The sequence below is a fragment of the Chiloscyllium punctatum genome, chromosome 39 (assembly GCF_047496795.1).
Source record: "Chiloscyllium punctatum isolate Juve2018m chromosome 39, sChiPun1.3, whole genome shotgun sequence".
Lineage (NCBI taxonomy): Eukaryota > Metazoa > Chordata > Chondrichthyes > Orectolobiformes > Hemiscylliidae > Chiloscyllium > Chiloscyllium punctatum.
The window spans coordinates 17,441,667-17,464,552 of NC_092777.1; the positions used below are offsets into that span (position 1 = coordinate 17,441,667).

General features: G+C 42.3%; 1 protein-coding gene across 1 annotated transcript in view; it reads left to right on the forward strand.

Moving 5' to 3' along the window:
• Positions 1–14,714, forward strand: part of LOC140463775 (uncharacterized) — a 30,789-nt gene extending 16,075 nt beyond the window's left edge. Inside the window, exon 3 of the mRNA XM_072558086.1 lies at positions 11,967–14,714. Coding sequence (XP_072414187.1) covers positions 11,967–12,514 — 548 coding nt within the window. The 3' untranslated portion in view covers positions 12,515–14,714. The remainder of the gene's footprint in view (positions 1–11,966) is intronic.
• Positions 14,715–22,886: the final 8,172 nt, after the last annotated feature.

A 22,886-nucleotide genomic window follows, 5' to 3' on the forward strand; every position in this document is an offset into this window, starting at 1 on the left:
CATGATGGGTATCGGGTCTTTTGTTCTGGTGAGTTGTTGTCTGAACGTGGCTGTTGGTTTCTGGGTTGTCATGAATCCGAGTGGGCAGAGAAGTCTGGCTGTCAGTTCCGAGATTTTTTTTGTGTGAGGTAGTGTGGCTAGTGAGTTAGGTCGTGGCATGCCCTTGTTGTGTTGTTTGTCTGTTCGGCATCTGCGGATGAAGTTGCAGGGATATCCATTCTTGGTGAAGACTCTGTAGAGGTCTTCTTGTTCTCTTCATCGCCCAGGAGTGCTGCAGTGTGTTGGAGCCCTTTTGAACGGGCTCCCAATGCAGCTTTTCTTGTGTGTGTTTGAGTGTTTGCTGTTATAGTTCAGGATCTGGTCTGTGTGTGTGACCTTTCTGTACACCTTTGTGGTGATTCACCATTCTATGTTTTTTCTACCATCACATCCAGGAATGAGAATTGATTGTTAGTTTTCTCCTCTCTCATAAATCTGATCCCTGTGAGCATGGTGTCGATAATCAGGTGTATGCTCTTGATTTCTATTCTCCAAATAACAACAAAAGTGTTATCTGTGTATCTGATCCAGAGTTTGGGTTGGATTTGTGGGAGGGCTGTTTGTTACAGTCTTTGCATCACTGCTTCTGCTATGAGCCCAGTGATGTGTGAGCCCATAGGTGTTCCATTGATCTGTTCATATATTTGGTTGTTGAATGCAAAGTGTGTCATCAAGCACAGGTCTAGTAGTTTGAGCATGCAGCCCTTGTTGATGGGGAACCTATCAGGTCATCTGTTCTGTTTTTCCAGAAGGTTGGCGACTGTCTCTCTGGCTATAGTTTTGTCAATTGAAGTGAATAGTGCTAGTGCATTAAATAAGACCATTGCTTCATCCTTGTCTGTGTTTATGTTCTTGATGTTGTCTAGGAATTCCTGTGATGATTATATGGAGCGTTTGGATTCACTGATAAGATGTTTTAGTTTTTGCTGAAGTTCTTTTTGCCAGTTTATGTGATGGAGTTCCTGGGAGTGTCACAGGGTCTAAGTGGATAACTGGTTTGTGTACCTTGGGTAATCTGCCAAATCTTTGGGTGTTGTCGCTTTCTGTTTTCATCCTTTGTAGATCAATCTTGGTTATTCTGTATTGTGTCGTTTATTCTATTGGTTAACCATGGTGTGGGGTCACACTCACTCTGTAGATAGGTGTCAGTATCTGCAAATATCTTCACTGCTTTCTGAATATATTCGGTCTTGTCCATAATAACCATCATTCCGCCCTTATCTGCTGGTACTATGATTATGTTCTTGTCATTTTTGTGCATTTTTAGGGCTTCTCTCTCATTGATGTTAAGGTTGTTCATTTGTCTTTTCTTTGTTAGTAGGGGTACAATGGTTTGTCTGACTGCTTGCTGTGTCTTTTCAGTTAGTCTGTTAGTTCTGAGCGTACATTCTAGTGCAGCTAGAAAGTCTGTTATTTTTGCATCCCTGTGGTTGTAGTTGAGTCCCTTGGCTAGTACGGCTTTTTCTGTGCCTGTAAGCTGTCTGTTGGAGAGATTTCTTATGCAGGTGTCTGTCGTGTTTGTCTTCTCTGCTGCTGGTTAGCTTAGTCATTCTGTCTTGCAGTGTCATTCTTTTTCTGTATGTGGTTCTGTTCTATCCTATGGCGATGGCCTGTTTGATTGTCATTGGTCCACCTCTGATTGGTTGTTTTGAAATTAACAATTCTTGGCACACTTTCTTGTCTGTACCCGTGTAGTCTGTGTGTGCATCTGTAACTGAGCAGCATATCATGGTTGTGAGCTTTGCTGCTGTGTCTTCTCTTTAGATTAAACTCATTAGTTACTCCCTTTAGAGTATGTTAATTATGCTAGGGATCTTTTTCCACGCCAAACACTTCCACTATAGGTCAAAATCCCTACCTTATTTTGATTAGGTTAATGAATTGTATCAGTTTAATTAGTAGAAAAAGTAAAAGTACTCACCTATCCTCCTCTGGATGCTTTCTAATTTCGAACTACTTAAAGATACATCCTATCAGCACTGCCTCACATTCCCACCCCTTCTCCGCCCTGCCTCCACCCCCACCCTTACTAGCACTATCTCACTGAGTTCAGTTCTGTCCTGTTGGAATGCTCTACACCAAGTTCAATACTCTCCTCACATGCTGCTTGTCTGACATTGTACAAAGTTTAAGTTTGTTAAGTATGTGAATGAATACATATGAATGGGGTGACTGGACTATTTTAATGCTCCATTCTGTTGTTCAAATACTAAACATGCATCCAGCACTTTCAAAAACTGCCCACGATAGGGAGAGAGGTTGATCAAAGATTGCTCCCTTTTCCCCTTCCAAGAAAAGACATAGTCAGTAACATATCAATTGTCTTATCCCAGGAATACAGTTCTTGATAATGCGCAGTAAAGGAATAAATCCACATAATTCAGTTAGCTGAAGATGGGTGGCTTGAAATCTGGAACCATGCAGAGTGCTATGAAATATCAATATGAATTATCCACAGGCCTCAGTCTGAAAATTTATATTTTATAATAAGTTGGAGTAAACAATGTTCCTGACTATTTAGCTCTTGTTTTGGAGAACAGGCAGGTTTTTAAAAAAAATGTATAGCCTGAAACAAAACTGTCTGAAGATTTAAGATGGATCAAATTTCTGCACTCAGGCATTTATCCATTTATGGGAAAGTGGGCATTATTGACTATTATTATCCATCCTTAGTCACCCTTGGGAAGGTGGTGGTGAGACATATTTTGAAACCACTACATTGCTTGTGGTTTGGTAGACTCACAGTGCCGTTAGGGGGAGAGTCCTGGATTTGGAACCAGCACCAGTGAAACACTGGTGATATAATTCCAAATCAGGACGGTGAGTGACTTGGAGGTGAACTTGCAGCGTTTCCATGTCTCTGCTGCTCTTGTCCTTCTATGTGATAGTGATCAGGGATTTGGAAGGTGCTTTTGAAGATTACTTGATGAGTAACTCTGATTGTTATTACATCTCTTAGACCAGAAATGCACAGTTCCTTTTTAAATTCAGAAATTGCTTTCCATCACCTCTACTTTGGATAGCTGGCCTTGCCAATGACTTCCAGATCCCATGAAACATGAAAAAACAAATTAATGCGAGAAACAATTGTAAATAATTCTGTGGTCCTGGAGTGCCATGGGACATCATGCAAGGCCCTTAAAATCTTCAAGTTAATGGATCACTATTGCCTCCTTCATCTCCTTCATTTCCTACAAATTGCAGTGCACTTTGATTTAGATATATATTGCTGTTTCTTCATTGCCATTTTTAAATCCTGGTGTTCCTTGTATAATAGCACTGTGCAAGCCCTTCTATGATTTGTAACTGTTGAAGAATATGAGTAACCACTATGTTCTGAAGGGCAACTAGGGATGGGTAGTAAATGATAACATTGCTTGCACTGCCCAAATTCCAAGAATAATAATAAAAGGCTTATGTCCATCCACATAGCATAATAAGGCAAACCAAACCCAACGATAAATTCATTGTAAATAAAGAAAATACCTTTACTGCTGGAGTGATTAGAATGTGGAGCTCGCTACCACTTAAAGAGCTTGAGACAGATACTTTCAAAAGGAAATGAGATGTGCACATGAGAAAACAGGAGATAAGAAGACGATTGATACAAGCAAGTGAAATGGGAGAAGAACAACCTGGAAATTAACACTAGCACTGAATAAATGGGCCGTGTAAGCTGTTCCTGGAGAGAATGTTCTAGCCATTCTGTGTAATGTTCCTGGATGATATGATTTCTGCATTTACCATCAGCTTTCTCAGAATTATTGTTGGGAGCAAATTTTAAACAGATCATGGAACATTTTTGGCAGAAAGAAAGTCACAAAGCACACAATGCACTGTTTTTAAAGTTCAGGAAATTACTTCAATGACAGCCAAAATACTTTATCTAAACCATACTATAGCTTCTTGTCACTTCAGGCTTGCAGACTCTCTGTCCGTTGTCATGCATTTTAGAATTTTTTATAGCCCCAAATTTCCCATCATCCACCACTTTTCATTGTAAAATAAAAGAAGTGTTGGTGAACAAAGAGACCTTGGAGTGCAGGTTCATAGCTCCTTGAAAGTGGAGTCGCAGGTAGATAGGATAGTGAAGGCAGCATTTGGTATGCTTTCCTTTCTTGGTCAGAGTATTGAGTAAAAGTGTTGGGAGGTCATGTGGTGGCTGTACAGGTCATTGGTTGGGCCACTGTTGGAATATTGCATGCAATTCTAGTCTCCTTCCTATTGGAAGGATGTTGTGAAACTTGAAAGGGTTCAGAAAAAATTTACAAGGAAGTTGCCAGGGTTGGAGGATTTGAGGTATAGAGAGAGGCTGAAAATGCTAGGGCTGTTTTCCCTGGAGTGTCAGAGGCTGAGGGATGACCTTATAGAGGTTTATAAAATTATGAGGGGCATGGATAGGACAAATAGACAAAGTCTTTTCCCTGGGGTCGGGAAGTCGAGAACTGGAGGACATAGGTTCAGAGTCAGAGGGGAAAGATATAAAAGAGACCTAAGGGGCAACATTTTCACACAGAGGGTGGTGCATGTATGGAATGATCTGCCAGAGGAAGTGGTGGAGGCTGGTACAATTGCAACACTTAAAAGGCATTTGGATGGGTATATGAATAGGAAAGGTTTGGAGGGATATGGGCCGGGTGCTGGCAGGTGGGACTATATTGGGTTGGGATATCTGGTCGGCATGAATGGGTTGGACCAAAGGGTCTGTTTCCATGCTGTACATCTCCATGACTCTATGGCTGAAGTATTTGCAATAATCTTCAGCCAGAAATGCTGAGTGGACGATTCATCTCAATTACCTCTGGAGGTCCCCAGTGAAATAACTCCAGAGATGCCAGTAACTGTCACCTAGTCATCCTCTATTTACATGGGGAGAGTCCTTGACACAGATCCAGCTCCCTCAGAGCTAACTCTCAGAGTGAACAGGATGTCTGACACACTTGTTCTTATCTGTCAGCCAGAGCTTCCTGATTGGACCAGATTAACAGCACCAATCAGGGAATTCATATTTTAAGAGGTCCACCTGACTGACCTCATTACAATCACTACATCCCTCCCACCCTGTGTCCGAGGACATAGGCTGGTTCTGTTTTATTTTTGTAACTCCTCCTGGGCATTTTAGCACCAGGTTAGGTTCCTCCAGTTCTGCCTCTGGTACGGGTGTCTCTTATCATGCAGTAGCTTGCCTCTTGCGCCCAAAGCATCTTGGAAGAAATTTGTTCTCTTCTTCAGAAAGCAAAGGTGTCAAAGCGATGACATCCGCTATGTCCATCTCAGATTCTGAGGTGTCTTCAACAGAGAGGGTGAACCCATGGGATCTGGAGCAATCAGAAAGACGGTTGAGGAGTCGAGCATGTTTTGCTCCAGCCCCGTTTTCAAGTTTGGAGCTTTCACATGGTCCATGTGCTTGTCCAGGACCATCACACCTATCGAAATGTTATACGTCATTGGAACTGACCTTGCATTGACCATGCCTCTTACCCATGCAGTGCCATTCCCCTGGTTCCTACATCAAACTTCAACCCCTTAAACTACACTGTCACTCTCATTTAGCAGAGACTTGTGTCTGCCATTGGCATTCCTGATGGCATTTCCGGGAAGATCAAATTTAACCTGGTGTGGAGTCTTTTCCCCATTAGCAACTCTGCTGCTGCTATCCCTGTAGTTTTATGAGGGGTGCTCCTATTATCCAATAGGAACCGCGACAGTTTGATATGTAATGAAGTTGTGGGCTATATCTTTAAGCCTACTTTCAAAGTTTGGACTGCTCTTTCTGCCAGACAATTGGTTGATGGATGGTATGGAGATGTCCTGATTTATTGAATATCATTCGACTTTAGGAAATATTCAAATTTCCTGCTGGTAAAATTATGCACCCATTATCTGTGACCAACACTTCTAGGAGGCTGTGTATTGCAAACGATGCACATGATTCTTCTGTCATTATTACCATGTTTTATGAGTGAACTCTATGCATGCCCAGCCACTTTGAGTGGTTCATCCACAATGACTAACTACATTGAGTCCCTGAAAGAACTTGCACAGTCAACGTGCAATTGAGTCCGGGGATTACGTGGCCATTCTGATGAACGTGTGGGAGCTGTTGGCAGTAATTTTTGTCCTTGTTGGCACCCTGGACACTGCCCCATCAATGCAGATAAGTCTGCATGCAATCCTGACCACTAGACATAATTTCTTGCCAACATCTTCAATTTGGAAACCCCTGGATGATCCTGGTGGGGTTCAATCAATATCTGGCAGTGACGTTTGCTCAGAACAATTACTCTTGCTCCCCATGATAAAATCCTGTCCTCTACTGTAAGCTAGTCTCTCTGGATCCAAAAAGCTTTCAATTCTGATTGTGACAGCCCTTTCGTTTTCCCAATCACCATCAGCTGTTTCAGTTTTGACAGGACTAGATCTTTATGCTTCCAGAGTCGGATATTGTCAGCTGAGACTGGAAGTTTAAAACCATTATGGGCTCTTCCAGTGGCGGTACCACCGGGGGTGTATCTGCCAGTGGGAGGCGGCTCAATATGTCTGCATTTGCAGCTTGGCCTCCCAGTGGTGTTCTAACTTGTAATTATACTCACTTAGCATTAGAGCCCACTGCTGAATTCAGCCTGAAGCTGTGGGCAGCACTGCCTTGTACTCTTTCAGTTGATCCATTATTATTACAAATTTACATCTGCAAAAGTATTGGTGGAACTTCCTGACTCCAAACAATATGCAATATGAGTTTGCATATTGGTGGCAAGCAACAATGGCCCAGATCCTGGAGAAAGTTTTAACCATTTGATTGAGGCTTGGCTTTGTTTTGGGGTTTTGCTATGGACTGACCTAAGGTCTCTTTTTTCATTGTCCTCAGTGAGGCTATGCAATTACCTTCACTCAAGTGGTGCTGTCCCAGCTCAGTCAGACTGGCGAGGATGTTCACTTCCATCAGAATACCCTGCAGCTCATATGCTCCATTTGCCACATTTTCCAATGATAAAGCCAGTTATAGTGCCTGTTTGAATTCCAGTTCGGCTTTAACTATTAAGTGCTTTTGCATGGTTACATCATTAATCCCATATATCCCAAATAGTCCAGCATCTCATTAAGAGTTAACCAAAATCACATGACTCTGCCAGTCATCTTAACCTAGTCAAAAATCCTGCAATGGATTTTTCTGGTTCTTGAGAAAACGGATAGCGTATGAGAATTAGAGGAGGCTTGGGATCGTAATATTCACAAGAAGTGCAAAACCTGTGCCCATACTTCCTCCCTCATCTCTCTCCAAGGCTCCAAAGCATCCTTCCACATCTGTCAGAAATTTATCTGTACTTCCACACATGTCATCTATTGCATCCGTTGCACCCAATATGGTCTCCTCTGCATTGGGGAGACAGGGCACCAACTTGCAGGTCATTTCTTAGAACATCTCTGGGACACCTGCACTAACCAATCCCACCACCCTGTGGATCAGCGCTTTAACTACCCCTCCCACTTCACCAAAGACATGCAAGTCCTGGGCCTTCTCCATCGCCAAACCCTAACCAGCCAATGCCTGGAGGAAGAATGCCTCATTGTCCGCCTTGGGATCCTCCAATTACACAGGATCAATGTGGATTTCACCAGGTTCCTCATTTCCCCTCCCCTCACCTTATCCCAGTGCCAACCTTCCAACTCAGCACCGCCCTCTGGAGCGGTCCTACCGGTCCACCTTCCTTCCCACCTATCTGCTCCACCCTCCTCTCCAACCTATCACTTTCACCCCCACCTTCATATACCCATCGCTTTCCCAACGACCTTCTCCCCAGCCCCACAACCCCCCCATTTATCTTTCAGCCCACTTGGCTCACAAGCCTCATTCCTGATGAAGGGCTTATGCTCGAAATGTCGACGCTCCTTCTCAGATGCTGCCTGACTGGCTGCGCCTTTCCAGCACCACACTCTTCGACTTTGTTGTGCTTTGGGCCAAGCTGTTCCAGTATGGCTGAACCACTGGCATTTACTGAGCACTGTGAAAAATCTGTGTAGATGTGATGGGCTGACAGGCCTTTTTATGCACTGGAGAGATTCTACCTCCATCGAACAAATACACTTATAAAACATCTGATTTTTTTTCTAATTTACAGTTGATGTCCAATGTATCAGTTAAATGATACAAATAAGGTTTCTTTGTAAATTCACATTGCAAGAAGTTTGTGATAGTCTGACACAGCACTTATCTTGAGGACAGCATGCTGTGCTTCTTGCCTGATACCTGAATGACAAAATTGGAATAGTTTTTCTTTAGCACATTCCAAACAGTATCTGTTTGTCAGCACTTCTCATGAAATGTTTGTTAAATTGCTTCATTTGTCCTTTTGAAGGATTGGACCGCTTGTAAACCCCCACCGCCATCCAGTGGAGGAAGAAGGAACTGTAAGAGTGAAAAAAACAACAAGAATTTGTAGTCCAGTACATTTACCATAAACGTCCCAAGCTACATCCCTCGAGCATTATAAAGCAAATTGTAAAACTGAAACACAAACGGACATATTAGGTTAGATAACCAAAACCTTTGTCAAAGAAGAGTAAAGGGTGAAATAAGGGGAAGGAGGTGAAAATGTTTAGGGACCCAATTCCTCAGATTAGTGGCCAAGCAACTAAGCACACAGCCATCAATGGCAGAGCATTTAAAATCGGCAATTTCTTTTTGTTTCAAAAAATATACTTTATTTATAAAAAATCTTTATATACATACATATTCACTAGAACAGTTTGGTTTTGTGCGGTGGAGAATATGGAGAACAAACAAAAATTGAACTTTGGTTTTCCTGACAGTTCCAACAAACAAACCCGAAGCATTTCTTACTCATGCAAGATACTATTTATATATCTGAGGCACCAGGAGGGTCTGGTAACTGAATGGACTCCCTTTGTATTTTGGCTGAATGGGATGCACCTGAGGATTATGCTGTAAAACACCGGAGAGACAGGTCCTAGTAGAGGGACAGTTTTGGGGGTGGGTGAAGCGGTCTGTGGAATGGGGAGAGGACTCTTGTCCAAAGAAATGGGCACAGAGGTGAAGGCGACAGAAGAAGAGGTCAACATCTTCAGCTTCAGTATCTGGGCTAAAGTTAAGCTGTTCAGTTATACAGAGCAACATATTTCCATCAGCACGTCATGCTTCAAGTGATCCAATCTTTGTACCATTAGGTCACATGCTATGGCCCAGTGATGACATCATGAGCATGTCTCTTAAAGGTACAGGCAATCCCTGAGTTGTGAAAGGGTTTTGTTCCTGAGGCCATTCACAAAACAGTTTGTACGCAATTTGGAACACATGCAGGACAATATAAAATAGCTGTTCATTAGTACAGGAGACATTGATATGTTGGATCTTTAAAATTACACCTCTGTATGGGATTGCATTCATAAGTACAAGAGTTCTTAAGTTAAACATCTGAAAATTGGGGACCCCTGCGTATTGATACACTCACCATGAGACAAAGCACAACATCCTCCATTTTCTAAAGACAAAAATAAAAATTCAAGCAGATATACACATCTGTACATAGACAAGTGCTGTCAATTCGATAACTATATCAACAAGTAAAACTGTGCTTAGAAGACTAACAACTCGAAGTTCAGTCTAGTGTTACGAATGTTAGATGACCCATCCTGATATGATGATTGCATACCCATCTGGAGAGGTATGTGGTATTCTCTGTTGAACTTGTTTGACAACTTTGTTATCTTGCTGCCACTCAACATCATTGCACAGTCAGCATTGTTGGAATGTTCTTCCTCACTGTCTTCACATACTGGTCTGAGCTGGCTTTTGTTCATTTGCAACGTGATCAGTAATGTCACACAATCTGGGCTGGTTGCATATTTTAGAAAATTCTTTTTATAGTACAATTCTTTGATCAAGCGCAGTAGAATGGTAATGTCATATGGATCACTTGTCATGGAGTCATAGAGCTGTACAGCATGGAAATAAATCCAACATATCCATGCCAACCAGGTATCCTAGATAAATCTAATCCCATTTGCCAGTATTTGATTCATATCCCTCTCAACCCTTTTGATTCAGATACCCATCCAGGTGCCTTTTAAATGTTGAAATTATATCAGCCTCCACCATTTCCTCTGGCAGCTCATTCCATACACACACTACCTTCTGTGTAAAAATGTTACCCCTAAGGTCTCTTTTATATCTTTTCCCTCTCACCTTAAACCTATGCCCTCTAGTTCTGGACTCCCCCACCCAAGGAAAAGACCTTGCCTATTTACCCGACCCATGCCCGTCATAATTTTATAAGCTTCTATAAGGCCACCCCCCAGCCTCCAATGCTCCAGAGAAAATAGCCCCAGTCTATTCAGCTTCTCCCTACGTGTCAAATCCTCCAACCCTGGTAACACCCTCATAAATCTTTAGTGAACCCTTTCAGGGTTCACAACATCGTTCCTATAGGAGGGAAACCAGAATTGCACGCAATATTCCAAAAGTGGCCCAACCAATGTCCTGCACAGCCACAACATGACCTCCTCGAGGCATGGTTTGCTGGTGTACTAAGGTCTTTTGTCAAATGTTATCCATTCTGGGATACAGAGTAAGCTGAAAATAGTGCTCATTATGTCAGTGACAGTCATGTTTTTTGCATTGCTGAGTTGTTGAACAATGGTCAATTTTGTCAAGTAATCATGTACAAGGACAAAATCTTTCCTTTGTGCTGGGAATGGATATGGTGGTACTTTTGTCCAAGGAGTGGATGGAACATCTCGTGGATACAGAGGCTCCCTCTGCTGCTGGGGTTAATACCTTTGGCATGTCTCACATGCATTCAAGTGGAATATTCTGATAGATCCCCGGAGAGTACACAGACATATCTGCCAGCTTTCTTGTGTGTTCAATACCCATGTGTCCCTATGTAGCATGGACATGATATCTTGATGTAACCATTTCAGTATCAACACTTATTTGCTTCAAAAATGATTTGTCTTGATGTACTAATTTTGTTTTTGTACGGTCAAAATGAATACATTCTATTTGGTACTTTTTTAATATTGTCAGGTTAACCCTAGATTATGATTTATTATAAGATATATAGAGTCATAGTCATAGGGATGTACAGCACAGAAACAGATCCTTCGGTCCAACTTGTCCATGCTGACCAGATAGCCCAAACCAATCTAGTCCCACCTGCTAGCACCCAGCCCATATCCCTCCAAACCCTTCCTGTTCATATACCCATCCAAATGCCTTTTAAATGCTTAAATTGTACCAGCCTCCACCACTTCCTCTGGCAGCTCATTCTACACACGTACCACCCTCTACATGAGAAAGTTGCCCCTTAGGTCTCTTTTATATCTTTCCCATCTCACCCTAAACCTATACCCTCTAGTTCTGGACTACCCCACCCAAGGAAAAGACTTTGTCTATTTACCCTATCCATGCCGCTCATAATTTTGTAAACCTCTATAAGGTCACCCCTCAGCCTCCAACGCTCCAGGGGAGACAGCCGCAGCCTATTCAACCTCTTCCTATAGCTCAAACCCTCCAACCCTGGCTAAAAATCGCACAACACCAGGTTATAGTCTAACAGGTTTAATTGAAAGCACTAGCTTTCAGAGCGCTGTTCCTTCATCAGATGGTTGTGGAGGACACAATTGTAAGGCATATAATTTATAGCAAAAGTTTACAGTGTGATGTAACTGAAATTATACATTGAAAAATACCTTGATTATTTGTAAAGTCTCTCATCTGTTAGAATGATCACATTAGTTTCACTTCTTTCATATGTAAATCACAAAACTTTCTTTAAAAGTTACATTTTCAGGTTAACTTTAACAATTGGTGTCATCCCACACAATATGGTGAAGGTGTTGGCCCCCTGTGTGCTGTTGTCTGTGCCATCATGTTTAGATTGATTCTAATCTTTCTTTTTTTCAAGGTGCCAGTAGCGATCCCAATGAGCCCACTGACGAACTGGAACAGTCTTCACAGGAATCTGTAGAGGAGCAACCAAAGAAGGAGTCAACTTGGACCCCACTGGATGGCCGCTGCCCTGGGCTTTTCATGTATGCTCAAACCGTTAGGAAATATGTAAATGCCAGGTTCATCAGCCGTCCCCACAAGGTAGAGCAAGACATCACCCATTCACAACGTAACGCCATCCATACTCTCAAAACCAATCACAACATTGTCATCAAACCAGCAGATAAAGGAGGAGCCATTGTCATTCAGAATAGAACAGATTACTGCAAGGAAGTGTACCGACAACTGAACAACCAGCAACACGACAGGCAACTACCAGCTGATCTGACCAAAGAACACACCCGAGAATTAAACGCACTGATCAGGACTTTGGATCCAGTCCTTCAGAGTTCCCTACGCACCCTCATTCCACACACTTCGCACTTAGGCGACTACTACTGCCTTCCAAAGATACACAAAGTCAATTCACCAGCCAATCGTATCAGGCAAAGGGACCCTGTGTGAGAACCTCTCTGACTATGTCAAAGGCACCTTGAAACCCATTGTACAGGGCTCCCCAGCTTCTGTCGCGACCCTATGGATTCCTTACAGAAACTCAGCACCCATGGACTAGTCGAACCAGGAACATTCCTCGTCACAATGGACGTTTCAGGCTCTACACCAGCATTCCCCACAATGACGGCATCATGACAACAGCCTCAGTACTCAACACCAACAACTTCCAATCTCATAACACCAATCTCCGAACACCATCCTACAACTCAGCTGCTTTATCCTCGATCACAACGTCTTCACCTTTGACAACCAGTTCTTCATCTAGACACATGGAACAGCCATGGGGACCAAATTTTCACCCCAGTATGCCAACATCTTCATGCACAGGTTCGAACAAGAATTCTCCTCTCTGCAGGACCTCCAACCAACACTATGCACCAGGTACATTGAAGACATTTTCTTCCTCTGGACCCATGGTGAGGAGTCACTGATAAAACTACACAGTGACATCAACAAGTTTCATCCCACCATCAAACTCACCATGGACTACTCTCGACTGTCTATCTCATTCTTGGACACATGTCTCCATCAAGGACAGACACCTCAGCACCACACTCTACCGCAAACCCACAGACAACCTCACAATGCTACACTTCTCCAGCTTCCACCCAAAACATATTAAAACAGCCATCCCCTATGGACAAGCCCGACGTGTACCCCGGATCTGTTCAGATGAGGAGGAACATGACTGGCACCTGGAAGTACTCAGGGATGCCTCATAAGAATGGGGTACAATGCCCAACTCTTCGACCGCCAGTTCCATCGTGTCACAGCAAGGAACTGTAATGACCTCCTCAGGCGACAGACATATGCTGGGACCGACAGGGTACCCTTCGTTGTTCAGTATTTCCCAGGAGCTGAAATACTATGCTATGTTCTTCATGACCTGCAACACATCATCAATGAAGATGAGTACCTTGCCAAGACCTTCCCCACACCTCCACTGCTCACCTTTAAACAACCACCAAACTTCAAACAGATCGTTGTTCATAGCAAGCTGCCCTGCTTTCAAGACAACTCCATAGAACCCTGTCACGGTAGGGTCATACGCTGCAGGCAAGAATGCCCTTAGGCGTGGTTCATTGGTGAAACTGAGCAGAGGCTGAATGGGCACCGCACAACAATCAACAGACAGGGGTGTTCTCTCCCAGTTGGAGAACACTTAAGCGGTCCAGGGCATTCGACCTCGGACCTTCGGGTGACCATCCTCCAAGGTGGACTTCGGGACAGGCAGCAGCAAAACGTGACCGAGCAGAAGCTGATAGCTAAGTTTGGTACACATAGGGAGGGCCTCAACTGGGACCTTGGGTTCGTGTCACACTACAGGTGACCACCATTGCACTATACACACACACAGACATTCCTACATGCACACACTCCCAAACTCACACATGGACCCTCTCACATACTTAGACCCTTTTACACACACATACACTCTCTCTCACAGACACTCACAACACCCCACCACACACACACATACACATATACATTTGTGGGGTGAATTTGTACTTACAGAGTTACATTGTATTTTGCTGAAAAACTGGATGAATCCATGTAAGACTCTTAACTCATTTTTTTAGGTTAGAACCAGTCTAAACGTTATGGCACAGACAACAGAACACAGGGGACGAACACCTTCAACATGTTATCTGGCTGCCACCAATTGTTAAAATTAACCCGAGAATGTAACTTTTAAAGAAAGTTTTGTGATTTACATAAGAAAGAAGTGAAACTAACATGGTCATTCTAACAGATGAAAGACTTAACAAACAATGAAGGTATTTTTCAATGTATAATTTCAGTTACATCACACTGTAAACTTTTACTATAAATTCTGTGTCTTACAATTGTGTACTCCACAACCATATGATGAAGGAGCAGCGCTCTGAAAGCTCGTGCTTTCAATTAAACCTGTTGGACTATAACCTGGGGTTGTGTGATTTTTAACTTTGTACACCCCAGTCCAACACCAGCATCTCCATATCATCCAACCCTGGCAACACCCTTGTAAATCTTTTCTGAACCCTTTCAAGTTTTACAACATCTTTCCGATAGGAAGGAGACCAGAATTGCATGCAATATTCCACCAGTGGCCTAACCAATGTCCTGCATAGCCGCCACATGACCTCCCAACTCCTGTACTCAATACTCTGACCAATAAAGGAAAGCATACCAAACGCCTTCTTCACTATCCTATCTACCTGTGACTCTACTTTCAAGGAGCTATGAACCTGCACCCCAAGGTCTCTTTGTTCAGCAACACTCCCTAGGACCTTACCATTAAGTGTATAAGTCCTGCTAAGATTTGCTTTTCCAAAATACAGCACCTCTCATTTATCTGAATTAAACTTCATCTGCCACTTCTCAGCCCATTGGCCCATCTGATCAAGAACCCATTGTAATCTGAGGTAACTTTCTTTGCTGTCCACTACACCTCCAATTTTGGTTTAATCTGCAAACTTACTAACTATACCTCCATCCAAATCATTTATATAAATGATAAAATTAGTGGGCCCAGTACTGATCCTTGTGGCACTCCACTGGTCACAGGCCTCCAGTCTAAAAACGATCCTCCACCACCACCCTCTGTCTTCTACCTTTGAGCCAGTTCTGTATCAAACTGGCTAGTTCTCCCTGTATTCCATGAGATCTAACCTTGCTAACCAGTCTCCCATGGGGAACCTTGTCAAACGCCTTACTGAAATCCATATAGATCATGTCAACCACTCTGCCCTCATCAATCCTCTTTGTTACTTCTTCAAAAGAACTCAATCAAGTTTGTAAGACATGATTTCCCACACACAAAGCCATGTTGACTATCCCTAATCTGTACTTGTCTTTCCAAATACAGGTACATCCTGTCCCTCAGGATTCCTTCCAACAACTTGCCCACCACCACCATCAGGCTCACTGGTCTATAGTTCCCTGGCTTGTCCTTACCATCTTTCTTAAACAGTGGCACCATGTTAGCCAACCTCCAGTCTTCCGGCACCTCACCTTTGACTATCGATAATATAAATATCTCAGCAAGAAGCCCAGCATTCATTACTCTAGCTTCCCACAGAGTTCTAGGGTACATCTGATCAGGTCCTGGTAATTTATTCACTTTTATGTGTTTCAAAACATCCAGCACTTCCTCCTCTGTAAAATGGACATTTTTCAAGATGTCACCATCCATTTCCCTACATTCTGTATCTTCCATGTCCTTTTCCACAGTAAATACTCATTTAGTATCTCCCCATCTTCTGCAGTTCCACACAAAGGCCGCCTTGCTGAGCCTTGAAGGGCCCTATTCTCTCCCTATTAACACTTTTGCCCTTAATGTATTTGTAAAAGCCCCTTGGATTCTCCTTAACTCTATTTGTCGAAGCTGTCTCATATCCCCTTTTTGCTCTCCTGATTTTCCTCTTAAGTATACTCCTACTGCCTTTGTATTCTTCTAAGGATTCACTCGATCTATCCTGTCTATACCTTACATATGCTTCCTTCTTTTTCTTAATCAAATCCTCAATTTCTTTTGTCATCCAGCATTCCCTATACCTACCAGCTTTTTCTTTCAGCCTAACAGGAATATACTGTCTCTGGACTCTCATTATCTCATTTCTGAAGGCTTCCCATTTTCCAGCTCTCCCTTAACCTGCGAATATCTGCCCCATTGAGCTTTTGAAAGTTCTTGCCTAATACCGTCAAAATAGCCTTCCTTCAATTTAGACCTTCAACTTTTAGATCCAGTCTATCCTTTTCCATCACTATTTTGAAACTAATAGAATTATGGTCACTGGCCCCAAAGTGCTCCCCCACTGACACCTCAGTCACCTGCACTGCCTTATTTCCCAAGAGTAGGTCAGGTTTTGCACCTTCTCTAGTAGGTACATCCACATACTGAATCAGAAAATTTTTTTGTACACAATTAATAAAGTCCTCTTCATCTAAACCCTTAACACTATGGCAGTCTCAGTCTATGTTTGGAAAGTTAAAATTCCCTACCATAACCACTCTATTATTCTTACAGATAATTGAGATCTCCTTACAAAGTCGTTTCTCAATTTCCCACTGACTATTAGGGGGTCTATAATACAGTCCCAATGAGGTGATCATCCCTTTCTTATTTCTCAGTTCCACCCAAATAACTTCCTTGGATGTATTTCCCTCTCTCAGTACAGCTGTAATGCTATCCCTTATGAAAAATGCCACCCCCCCCCCTCCTCTCTTGCCTCCCTCTCTACCCTTCCTGTAGCATTTGTATCCTGGAACATTAAGCTGCCAATCCTGTCCATCTCTGAGCCATGTTTCCGTAATTGCTATGATATCCCAGTCCCATGTTCCTAACCATGACCTGAGTTCAGCTGCATTCCCTGTTAGGCCCCTTGCATTGAAATAAATGTAGTTTAATATATTAGTCCTACCTTGTCCCTGCCTGCCCTGACTGTTTGACTCACTTCTGTTCTCAACTGTACTAGTCTCAGATTGATCTCTTTCCTCACTATCTCCCTGTATCCCACATTCCAACTGGTCCTCCCCCCCCCCCACACCCTGACCCCCCCCCCCCCCCCCCCCATCTTACTAGTTTAAATTCTCCTGAGCAGTTCTCACAAATCTCCCTGCCAGTATATTAGTCCCCTTCCAATTTAGGTGCAATCCATCCTTCTTGTACAGGTCATTTCTACCCCAAAAGAGCTTCCAATGATCCAAAAATGTGAATCCTTCTCCCATACACCAACTCCTCAGCCATGCAATGATCTGCTCTATCCTCCTATTCCTGCCCTCACTAGCTCGCAGCACTTGGAGTAATCCAGATATTACTACTCTCAAGGACATCCTTTTTGAATCCTCTGTAATCTCCCTTCAGAATCTCAACCTTTTCCCTTCCTATGTCGTTGGTTTCAATGTGAACAATGACCTCCTACTGGCCCCTCTCCCCCGTGAGAACAGTCTGCACTGTCTCTGAAACATCCTTGATCCTGGCACCAGGGAAGCAACACACCATTCTGATTTTTCGCTGCTGACCGCAGAAACGTCTGTCTGAATCTTTGACTAGTGGGTCTCCAAACACAATCGATCTCTTGGAATCCAACATACCCCTCATTGCATTAGAACCAGACTCAATACCAGAAACCTGGCTGTTTGTGCTATGTTCCACAAAGAATCCATCACCCCCTACATTTTCCAAAACAGTATACTTGTTTGAAATGGGGATAGCCACAGAAGACTCCTGCACTACCTGCCTACCTCTCCTACCTTTCCTGGAGTTAACCCATCTATGTGACTGTATCTGTGACTTTTCCACCTTCCTATATCTACCATCCATCACATCCCCTTGCTCTTGTAAATGCCCCATTGCCTCTAACTGTGTCTCCAACTGATCCATTCGATCTGATAGGATTTGCAATCAACAGCATTTATTGCAGATATTATCCTCAGTAACATGTAAATGCTCCCTAAACTCCCATATCCAACAAGAAGAGCATATCTACTAAGGGCCATTTTTGCTTCTTTCAATCTACAAACCCAGAAAATAGCACCGTCTTGTTCCTCTGCAAAACACTGTTCCAGTTTAAATTAATATTTATGGCTTATATTCTTAAGTTTAATAAAGAGACATATCTCAATATAACATAAATCAAGAAAGAACCCACTCTACTCACTACTGCAGACTTACTATCAGGCCAGGCTTAAAATATTCACTTATCTGTTTCGGTGCTCTGACCTCTCCCAAACAGGTTCCTCTAAGATTAGTTGCGAATTTCACTGTTTGTTAACTTTCTTAGATGCACTCCGATGTCCAGCGATATATTAATTCAAACAACAAAGGCAGTAACTGTACAGGTTCACTGCTGTGTCAGCACTGTGGGTTTCTCTCTCCCTCTCTCTCTCTCACCTGCACTGACCTCACCATATTCTTCCTTTATCTGTCCCTTTGTCTCCCTTTTAAAAGTGCTGTTGCTTTGACTTTTTTTTTCTCCAAAGTTCCAAAACAATGCAACAACATATAAAGCAGTAATTGCTGCTCCTGGAATTCAAGGAAATCACCTCCAGCACCTAAAATACCTCAAAAAAGGAGCAGCCTTTTACAGCCTGAAATTTTTCCCTTGTAATATTATTTTTGCAACTTTTCTGGTTGATGAACTTTGGCAGTCACCAATTTCAAATGTTGACACTCACTCTTGTTAAAGTGTCACAGATTAAAGTTGAGAATGTCTTCAACCTCCTAGTCAGAACATCAACAAGTAGATCAGAAGGTACAGTTGGGCCTTTGTGTAGTTTGGATAACTTGCTTGGTGTGTCAGACTTAATCATCCTAATACCTGACCTAAAGGTGACTTCAAAGTTAAACCCTTGCACCTTTACAAGTAAATGTTACAAACGAGGCATTAGCTGTGAAAGGCTGAGGTGCCTTGGATCTCGGCATAATCTTAGCATCATAGAGATGTACAGCATGGAAACAGACCCCTCAATCCAACTTATCCATACCAACCAGATATCCTAATCTCATCTAGTCCCATTTGCCAGCACTTGGCCCATATCCCTCTAAACCCTTCCTATTCATATACCCATCCATTTATCTTTTAAATGTTGTAATTATACCAGCATCCACACCTTCCTCTGGCAGCTCATTTCATACACACACCACCTTCTGTGTGAAAAAGCTGCACCTCCCTTTTATAGCTTTCCTCTCTCACCCTAAACCTATGCCCTCTGGTTCTGGACTCCCCCATCCCAAGGAAAAGATTTTGTCTATTTATCATATCCATGCCCCTCATGATTTTATAAGTCTCTCTAAGGTCACCCCTCAGCCACCGACACTCCAGGGAAAACATCCTGAGACTATTCAACCTCTCCCTATAGCTCAAATCTTCCAACCCTGGCAACATGCTCATAAATCTTTTCTGAACCCTTTCAAGTTTCACAACATCTTTCCAGCATATCTGTTTTACAGAAAGATGGCACACAATATTCTTATGGTGCCATTTTTCTGTAAAACAGACATGTTGGAACTCCACCAATCTGTGTGGTGATTCAGCTTCTGGATTCTGCCATTTCACTCCATGTTGTTCAGTTCTGATCAAAGCTTCTTCTAAATATGTACACTGCACTTCCTTGAAGGATTAATACATGGGGTTGCTTCATCCTTAAGAAGAAATATTACATCACCCTTAAACTCAACGATCACATCAAATCTGTCTGGGTGCAGGTGTTTAAGCTTGTTGATTGAATTGATTGCATCAAATGTGCCTTGTACACCTGAGTAGATGCATTTTTAATTCCCATGAATTGTGATCACACCAAGATCTGTGCATTCTGATTGCCCTGCCACTGTGGGGCTGTTGGTATCTGCCAAGTGGAAGATTTCTGGAAGCCAAGGGAAGTTTGCATATTGGCACTGACTCACTATGACTCGAACAATGTTTTCAATTGGTGATCTGTCATGCGCTGTGAGATAGTTTCATGTAGGTTGTACCATGCAGCAATACTTACTGAGGTACATTTCTATTAGAATGCTAAGTGACAATATGTTGGCATCAGATCCTGTGTTGATTTTAGCTTTTAACCCATGTCAACCTGCCTTTTCTGGATGGGGGATTTTGATTGTTGTATGGTGATTTGATTGTATTAACAACATGGAAAACCTGACCACCTTCTGAGATTTTCATTTTGCTTAGTTGACTTTGAACTTTCAATGATGTCGTTGCATTTATACACCTTCTTGAAACTTTCTTTGCTGCTGGTGTTGTGATGATGTACTATCTTGTTGGTCAACTGTGTTTTGTTCTTACATCTAGTTTGATTTTTGGAACCAAATTTCCTGCACATGCCCAATGTTCTTTGGTAGCACATTCTCTAAAGAAATCCAGAAAAGCCAGTTGGCAATTGGATCAGTGCAACAATTCTCCTCTGTTACAGATTGTATTGGTTTGGTTCACCTTGTTGACTGACGAAGGAGTTACCTGATGAAAGAGCAGTGCTCTGAAAGCTTGTACTTTCAAATAAACCCGTGGAACTATAACCTGGTGTCATGTGATTTTTAACTTTGTTGACTGTAGCAATAGTGTTGACTACCTGTAATTGTTGTTGGCCTATCATGATGCATCCATCCTCAAGCATCAATGGTATGGCACTTTTTCTTTGCCCGAGAGATCTTTCTTAAAGCCTTTAATCCTTATAGAGTTGATGATTAATTGAATAAAGCGAAAGTGAGTACTGCAGGTGCTAGAGATCAGCCCCCTGCTGAAGGGCTTTTGCTCAAAATGTCAATTAGTTCAATAAGCCTTGCTGAGAGATGCTCTTCGGTAAAGCCACACTCATGCACTTCTGTAACACCTTCTGACAAACTGGTCAATAGACTCTTGAAATTGCTGCCTGTATGGCAATAGTTGGAATCTTTTTATCCCAAAGATAATTTTTACACTGAGTTGGTCTTCAAGAATCTACCAGAACTTTTTCTGGATCTTTCTGAACATTCAAGGAAACATCAGAAATGTTAACTCTGTGAAGTCCTTCCTTACTGAAGGAAAACAAGAGTCTTCTCGAAGGTTTGTTTGTTTGGTCTGTAAATTGGAAATTCATATGTATTCTGTATATAGCTCAGAAAGGGTGTCATTAAATGCCAATTCCATAATAAGGTTTCTGCTATCTGTTAGACAGCCCTAAAAGCATTGGACCACACATTTGCGTCAATGTAAATGAAAACAAAATGGCTCTAGACATTGTGTTGGTGGATGTTGGATGTGCTCTTTCTTTCACAGATCTTCCAGTTGCTCTTGTTCTAAGAGTAACTGTTGTTAACTTTCAGGAACAAAGTGTTATAGATTTTTAAGCCTCTATAAAGCACTGTACCTCAGCTCAAAAGTGGTTTGCAGCTGTTCATTTTACCTTTTAATTTAGCCAATCTTAGAAGTTCCTTTTGTCTTGAAGGAACTTAGATTTTAATTATAAAGAAATTACCTCTGTCTTCTGGCTGGTCAATGTCCAATCTACAGGTCTGTATGGTTGCGTGTACTACTGTCTGTACTCACAGAAGCAGATGCTGCTGATTGTTTCAATGTTATGATGTCCAAAGCTGTCGTCTATTTGGGTTTCTATTAGTTTTCTGAATATTTACCAGCATATGTTGGGAACATTTTATAGGTAGCCACCTCTGTGAACCATAATGTAGGTTTTGCCTTCATCAGGATATATTACCTGATGCAGCAATGTTTATTTATCCCTTTTAACATAAGAAAACAGGCATGGATAGCACGGTTTCAAAGATCCAGCAGACATTTATTATGCCTCATTACTATTTCCAAATATTACATTTATAAGCATGTCCACAAAGATTCCCTACAGTGTGGAAACAGGCCCTTCATCCAACAAGTTCACACCGACCCTCTGAAGAGTAGCCCACCCCACCCATTCCCTTACCCTATATTTACCCCTGAAGAATTCAGCTAGCCGACACATCCCTAAACACTATGGGTAATTTAGCATGGCCAATTCACTTTAACTGCATTTCTTTGGATTGTGGGAAGAACATGGGGAGAATGTGCAAACTCCACACAGTCGCCTGAGGTTGGAATTGAATCCAGGTCCCTGATGCTGTGAGGCAGCAATGCTAACCACTGAGCCACTATGCCACCTAGCTCTGTTTAGAGCTAAAGTTACGCTATTAAGTTACACAGATCAACACAATTCCGTTTGGTTCTAGTTCAGATTGTGTATGTGTTATTTATACCATCAGGTTACATAATTTGGTACAGTGATAATGTGGAGCTGAAAAATGTGTTGCTGGAAAAGCGTAGCAGGTCAGGCAGCATCCAAGGAGCAGGAGATTCGACGTTTCGGGCATAAGCCCTTCTTCAGGAATGAGTATGTCACGAGCATGTCTCTTAAAGGTGTTTTCATGTACTGACCGTAAGAGATAAAACAATAGGCACAACAGGAGGTGATGAGCGGTGGCGTAAGTAGTACTGAATTGCGTTTCAGTGGTGGAAATAGCTGGACTTAATAATGGTTTAAACATGTGCTCTTTGATATAAAACTGTATGGATCCTCCATGTTATATTCTCATTGTCACTTATTCTTTGCTGGACAGGCACTGCAAAACTTGACTGCATCTTTCAACAATGTCTGATATTTGTAATTTAAGTTACAATATGTTTACTCTATGCTCAGTTAGTGTGGATTCAGTTTTATCAACAATTTCTTCATCTTGCAGATGTTTGTACTTACAATAGGATTTCCCCCAAACCCGCAAGTTACCAGTTGAGGTAAAACAGCGTATAGTTATGTATGGCACTATCAAGCTGGATGGGAATGCATTCACCTGGTTCCAGGCTTGTCT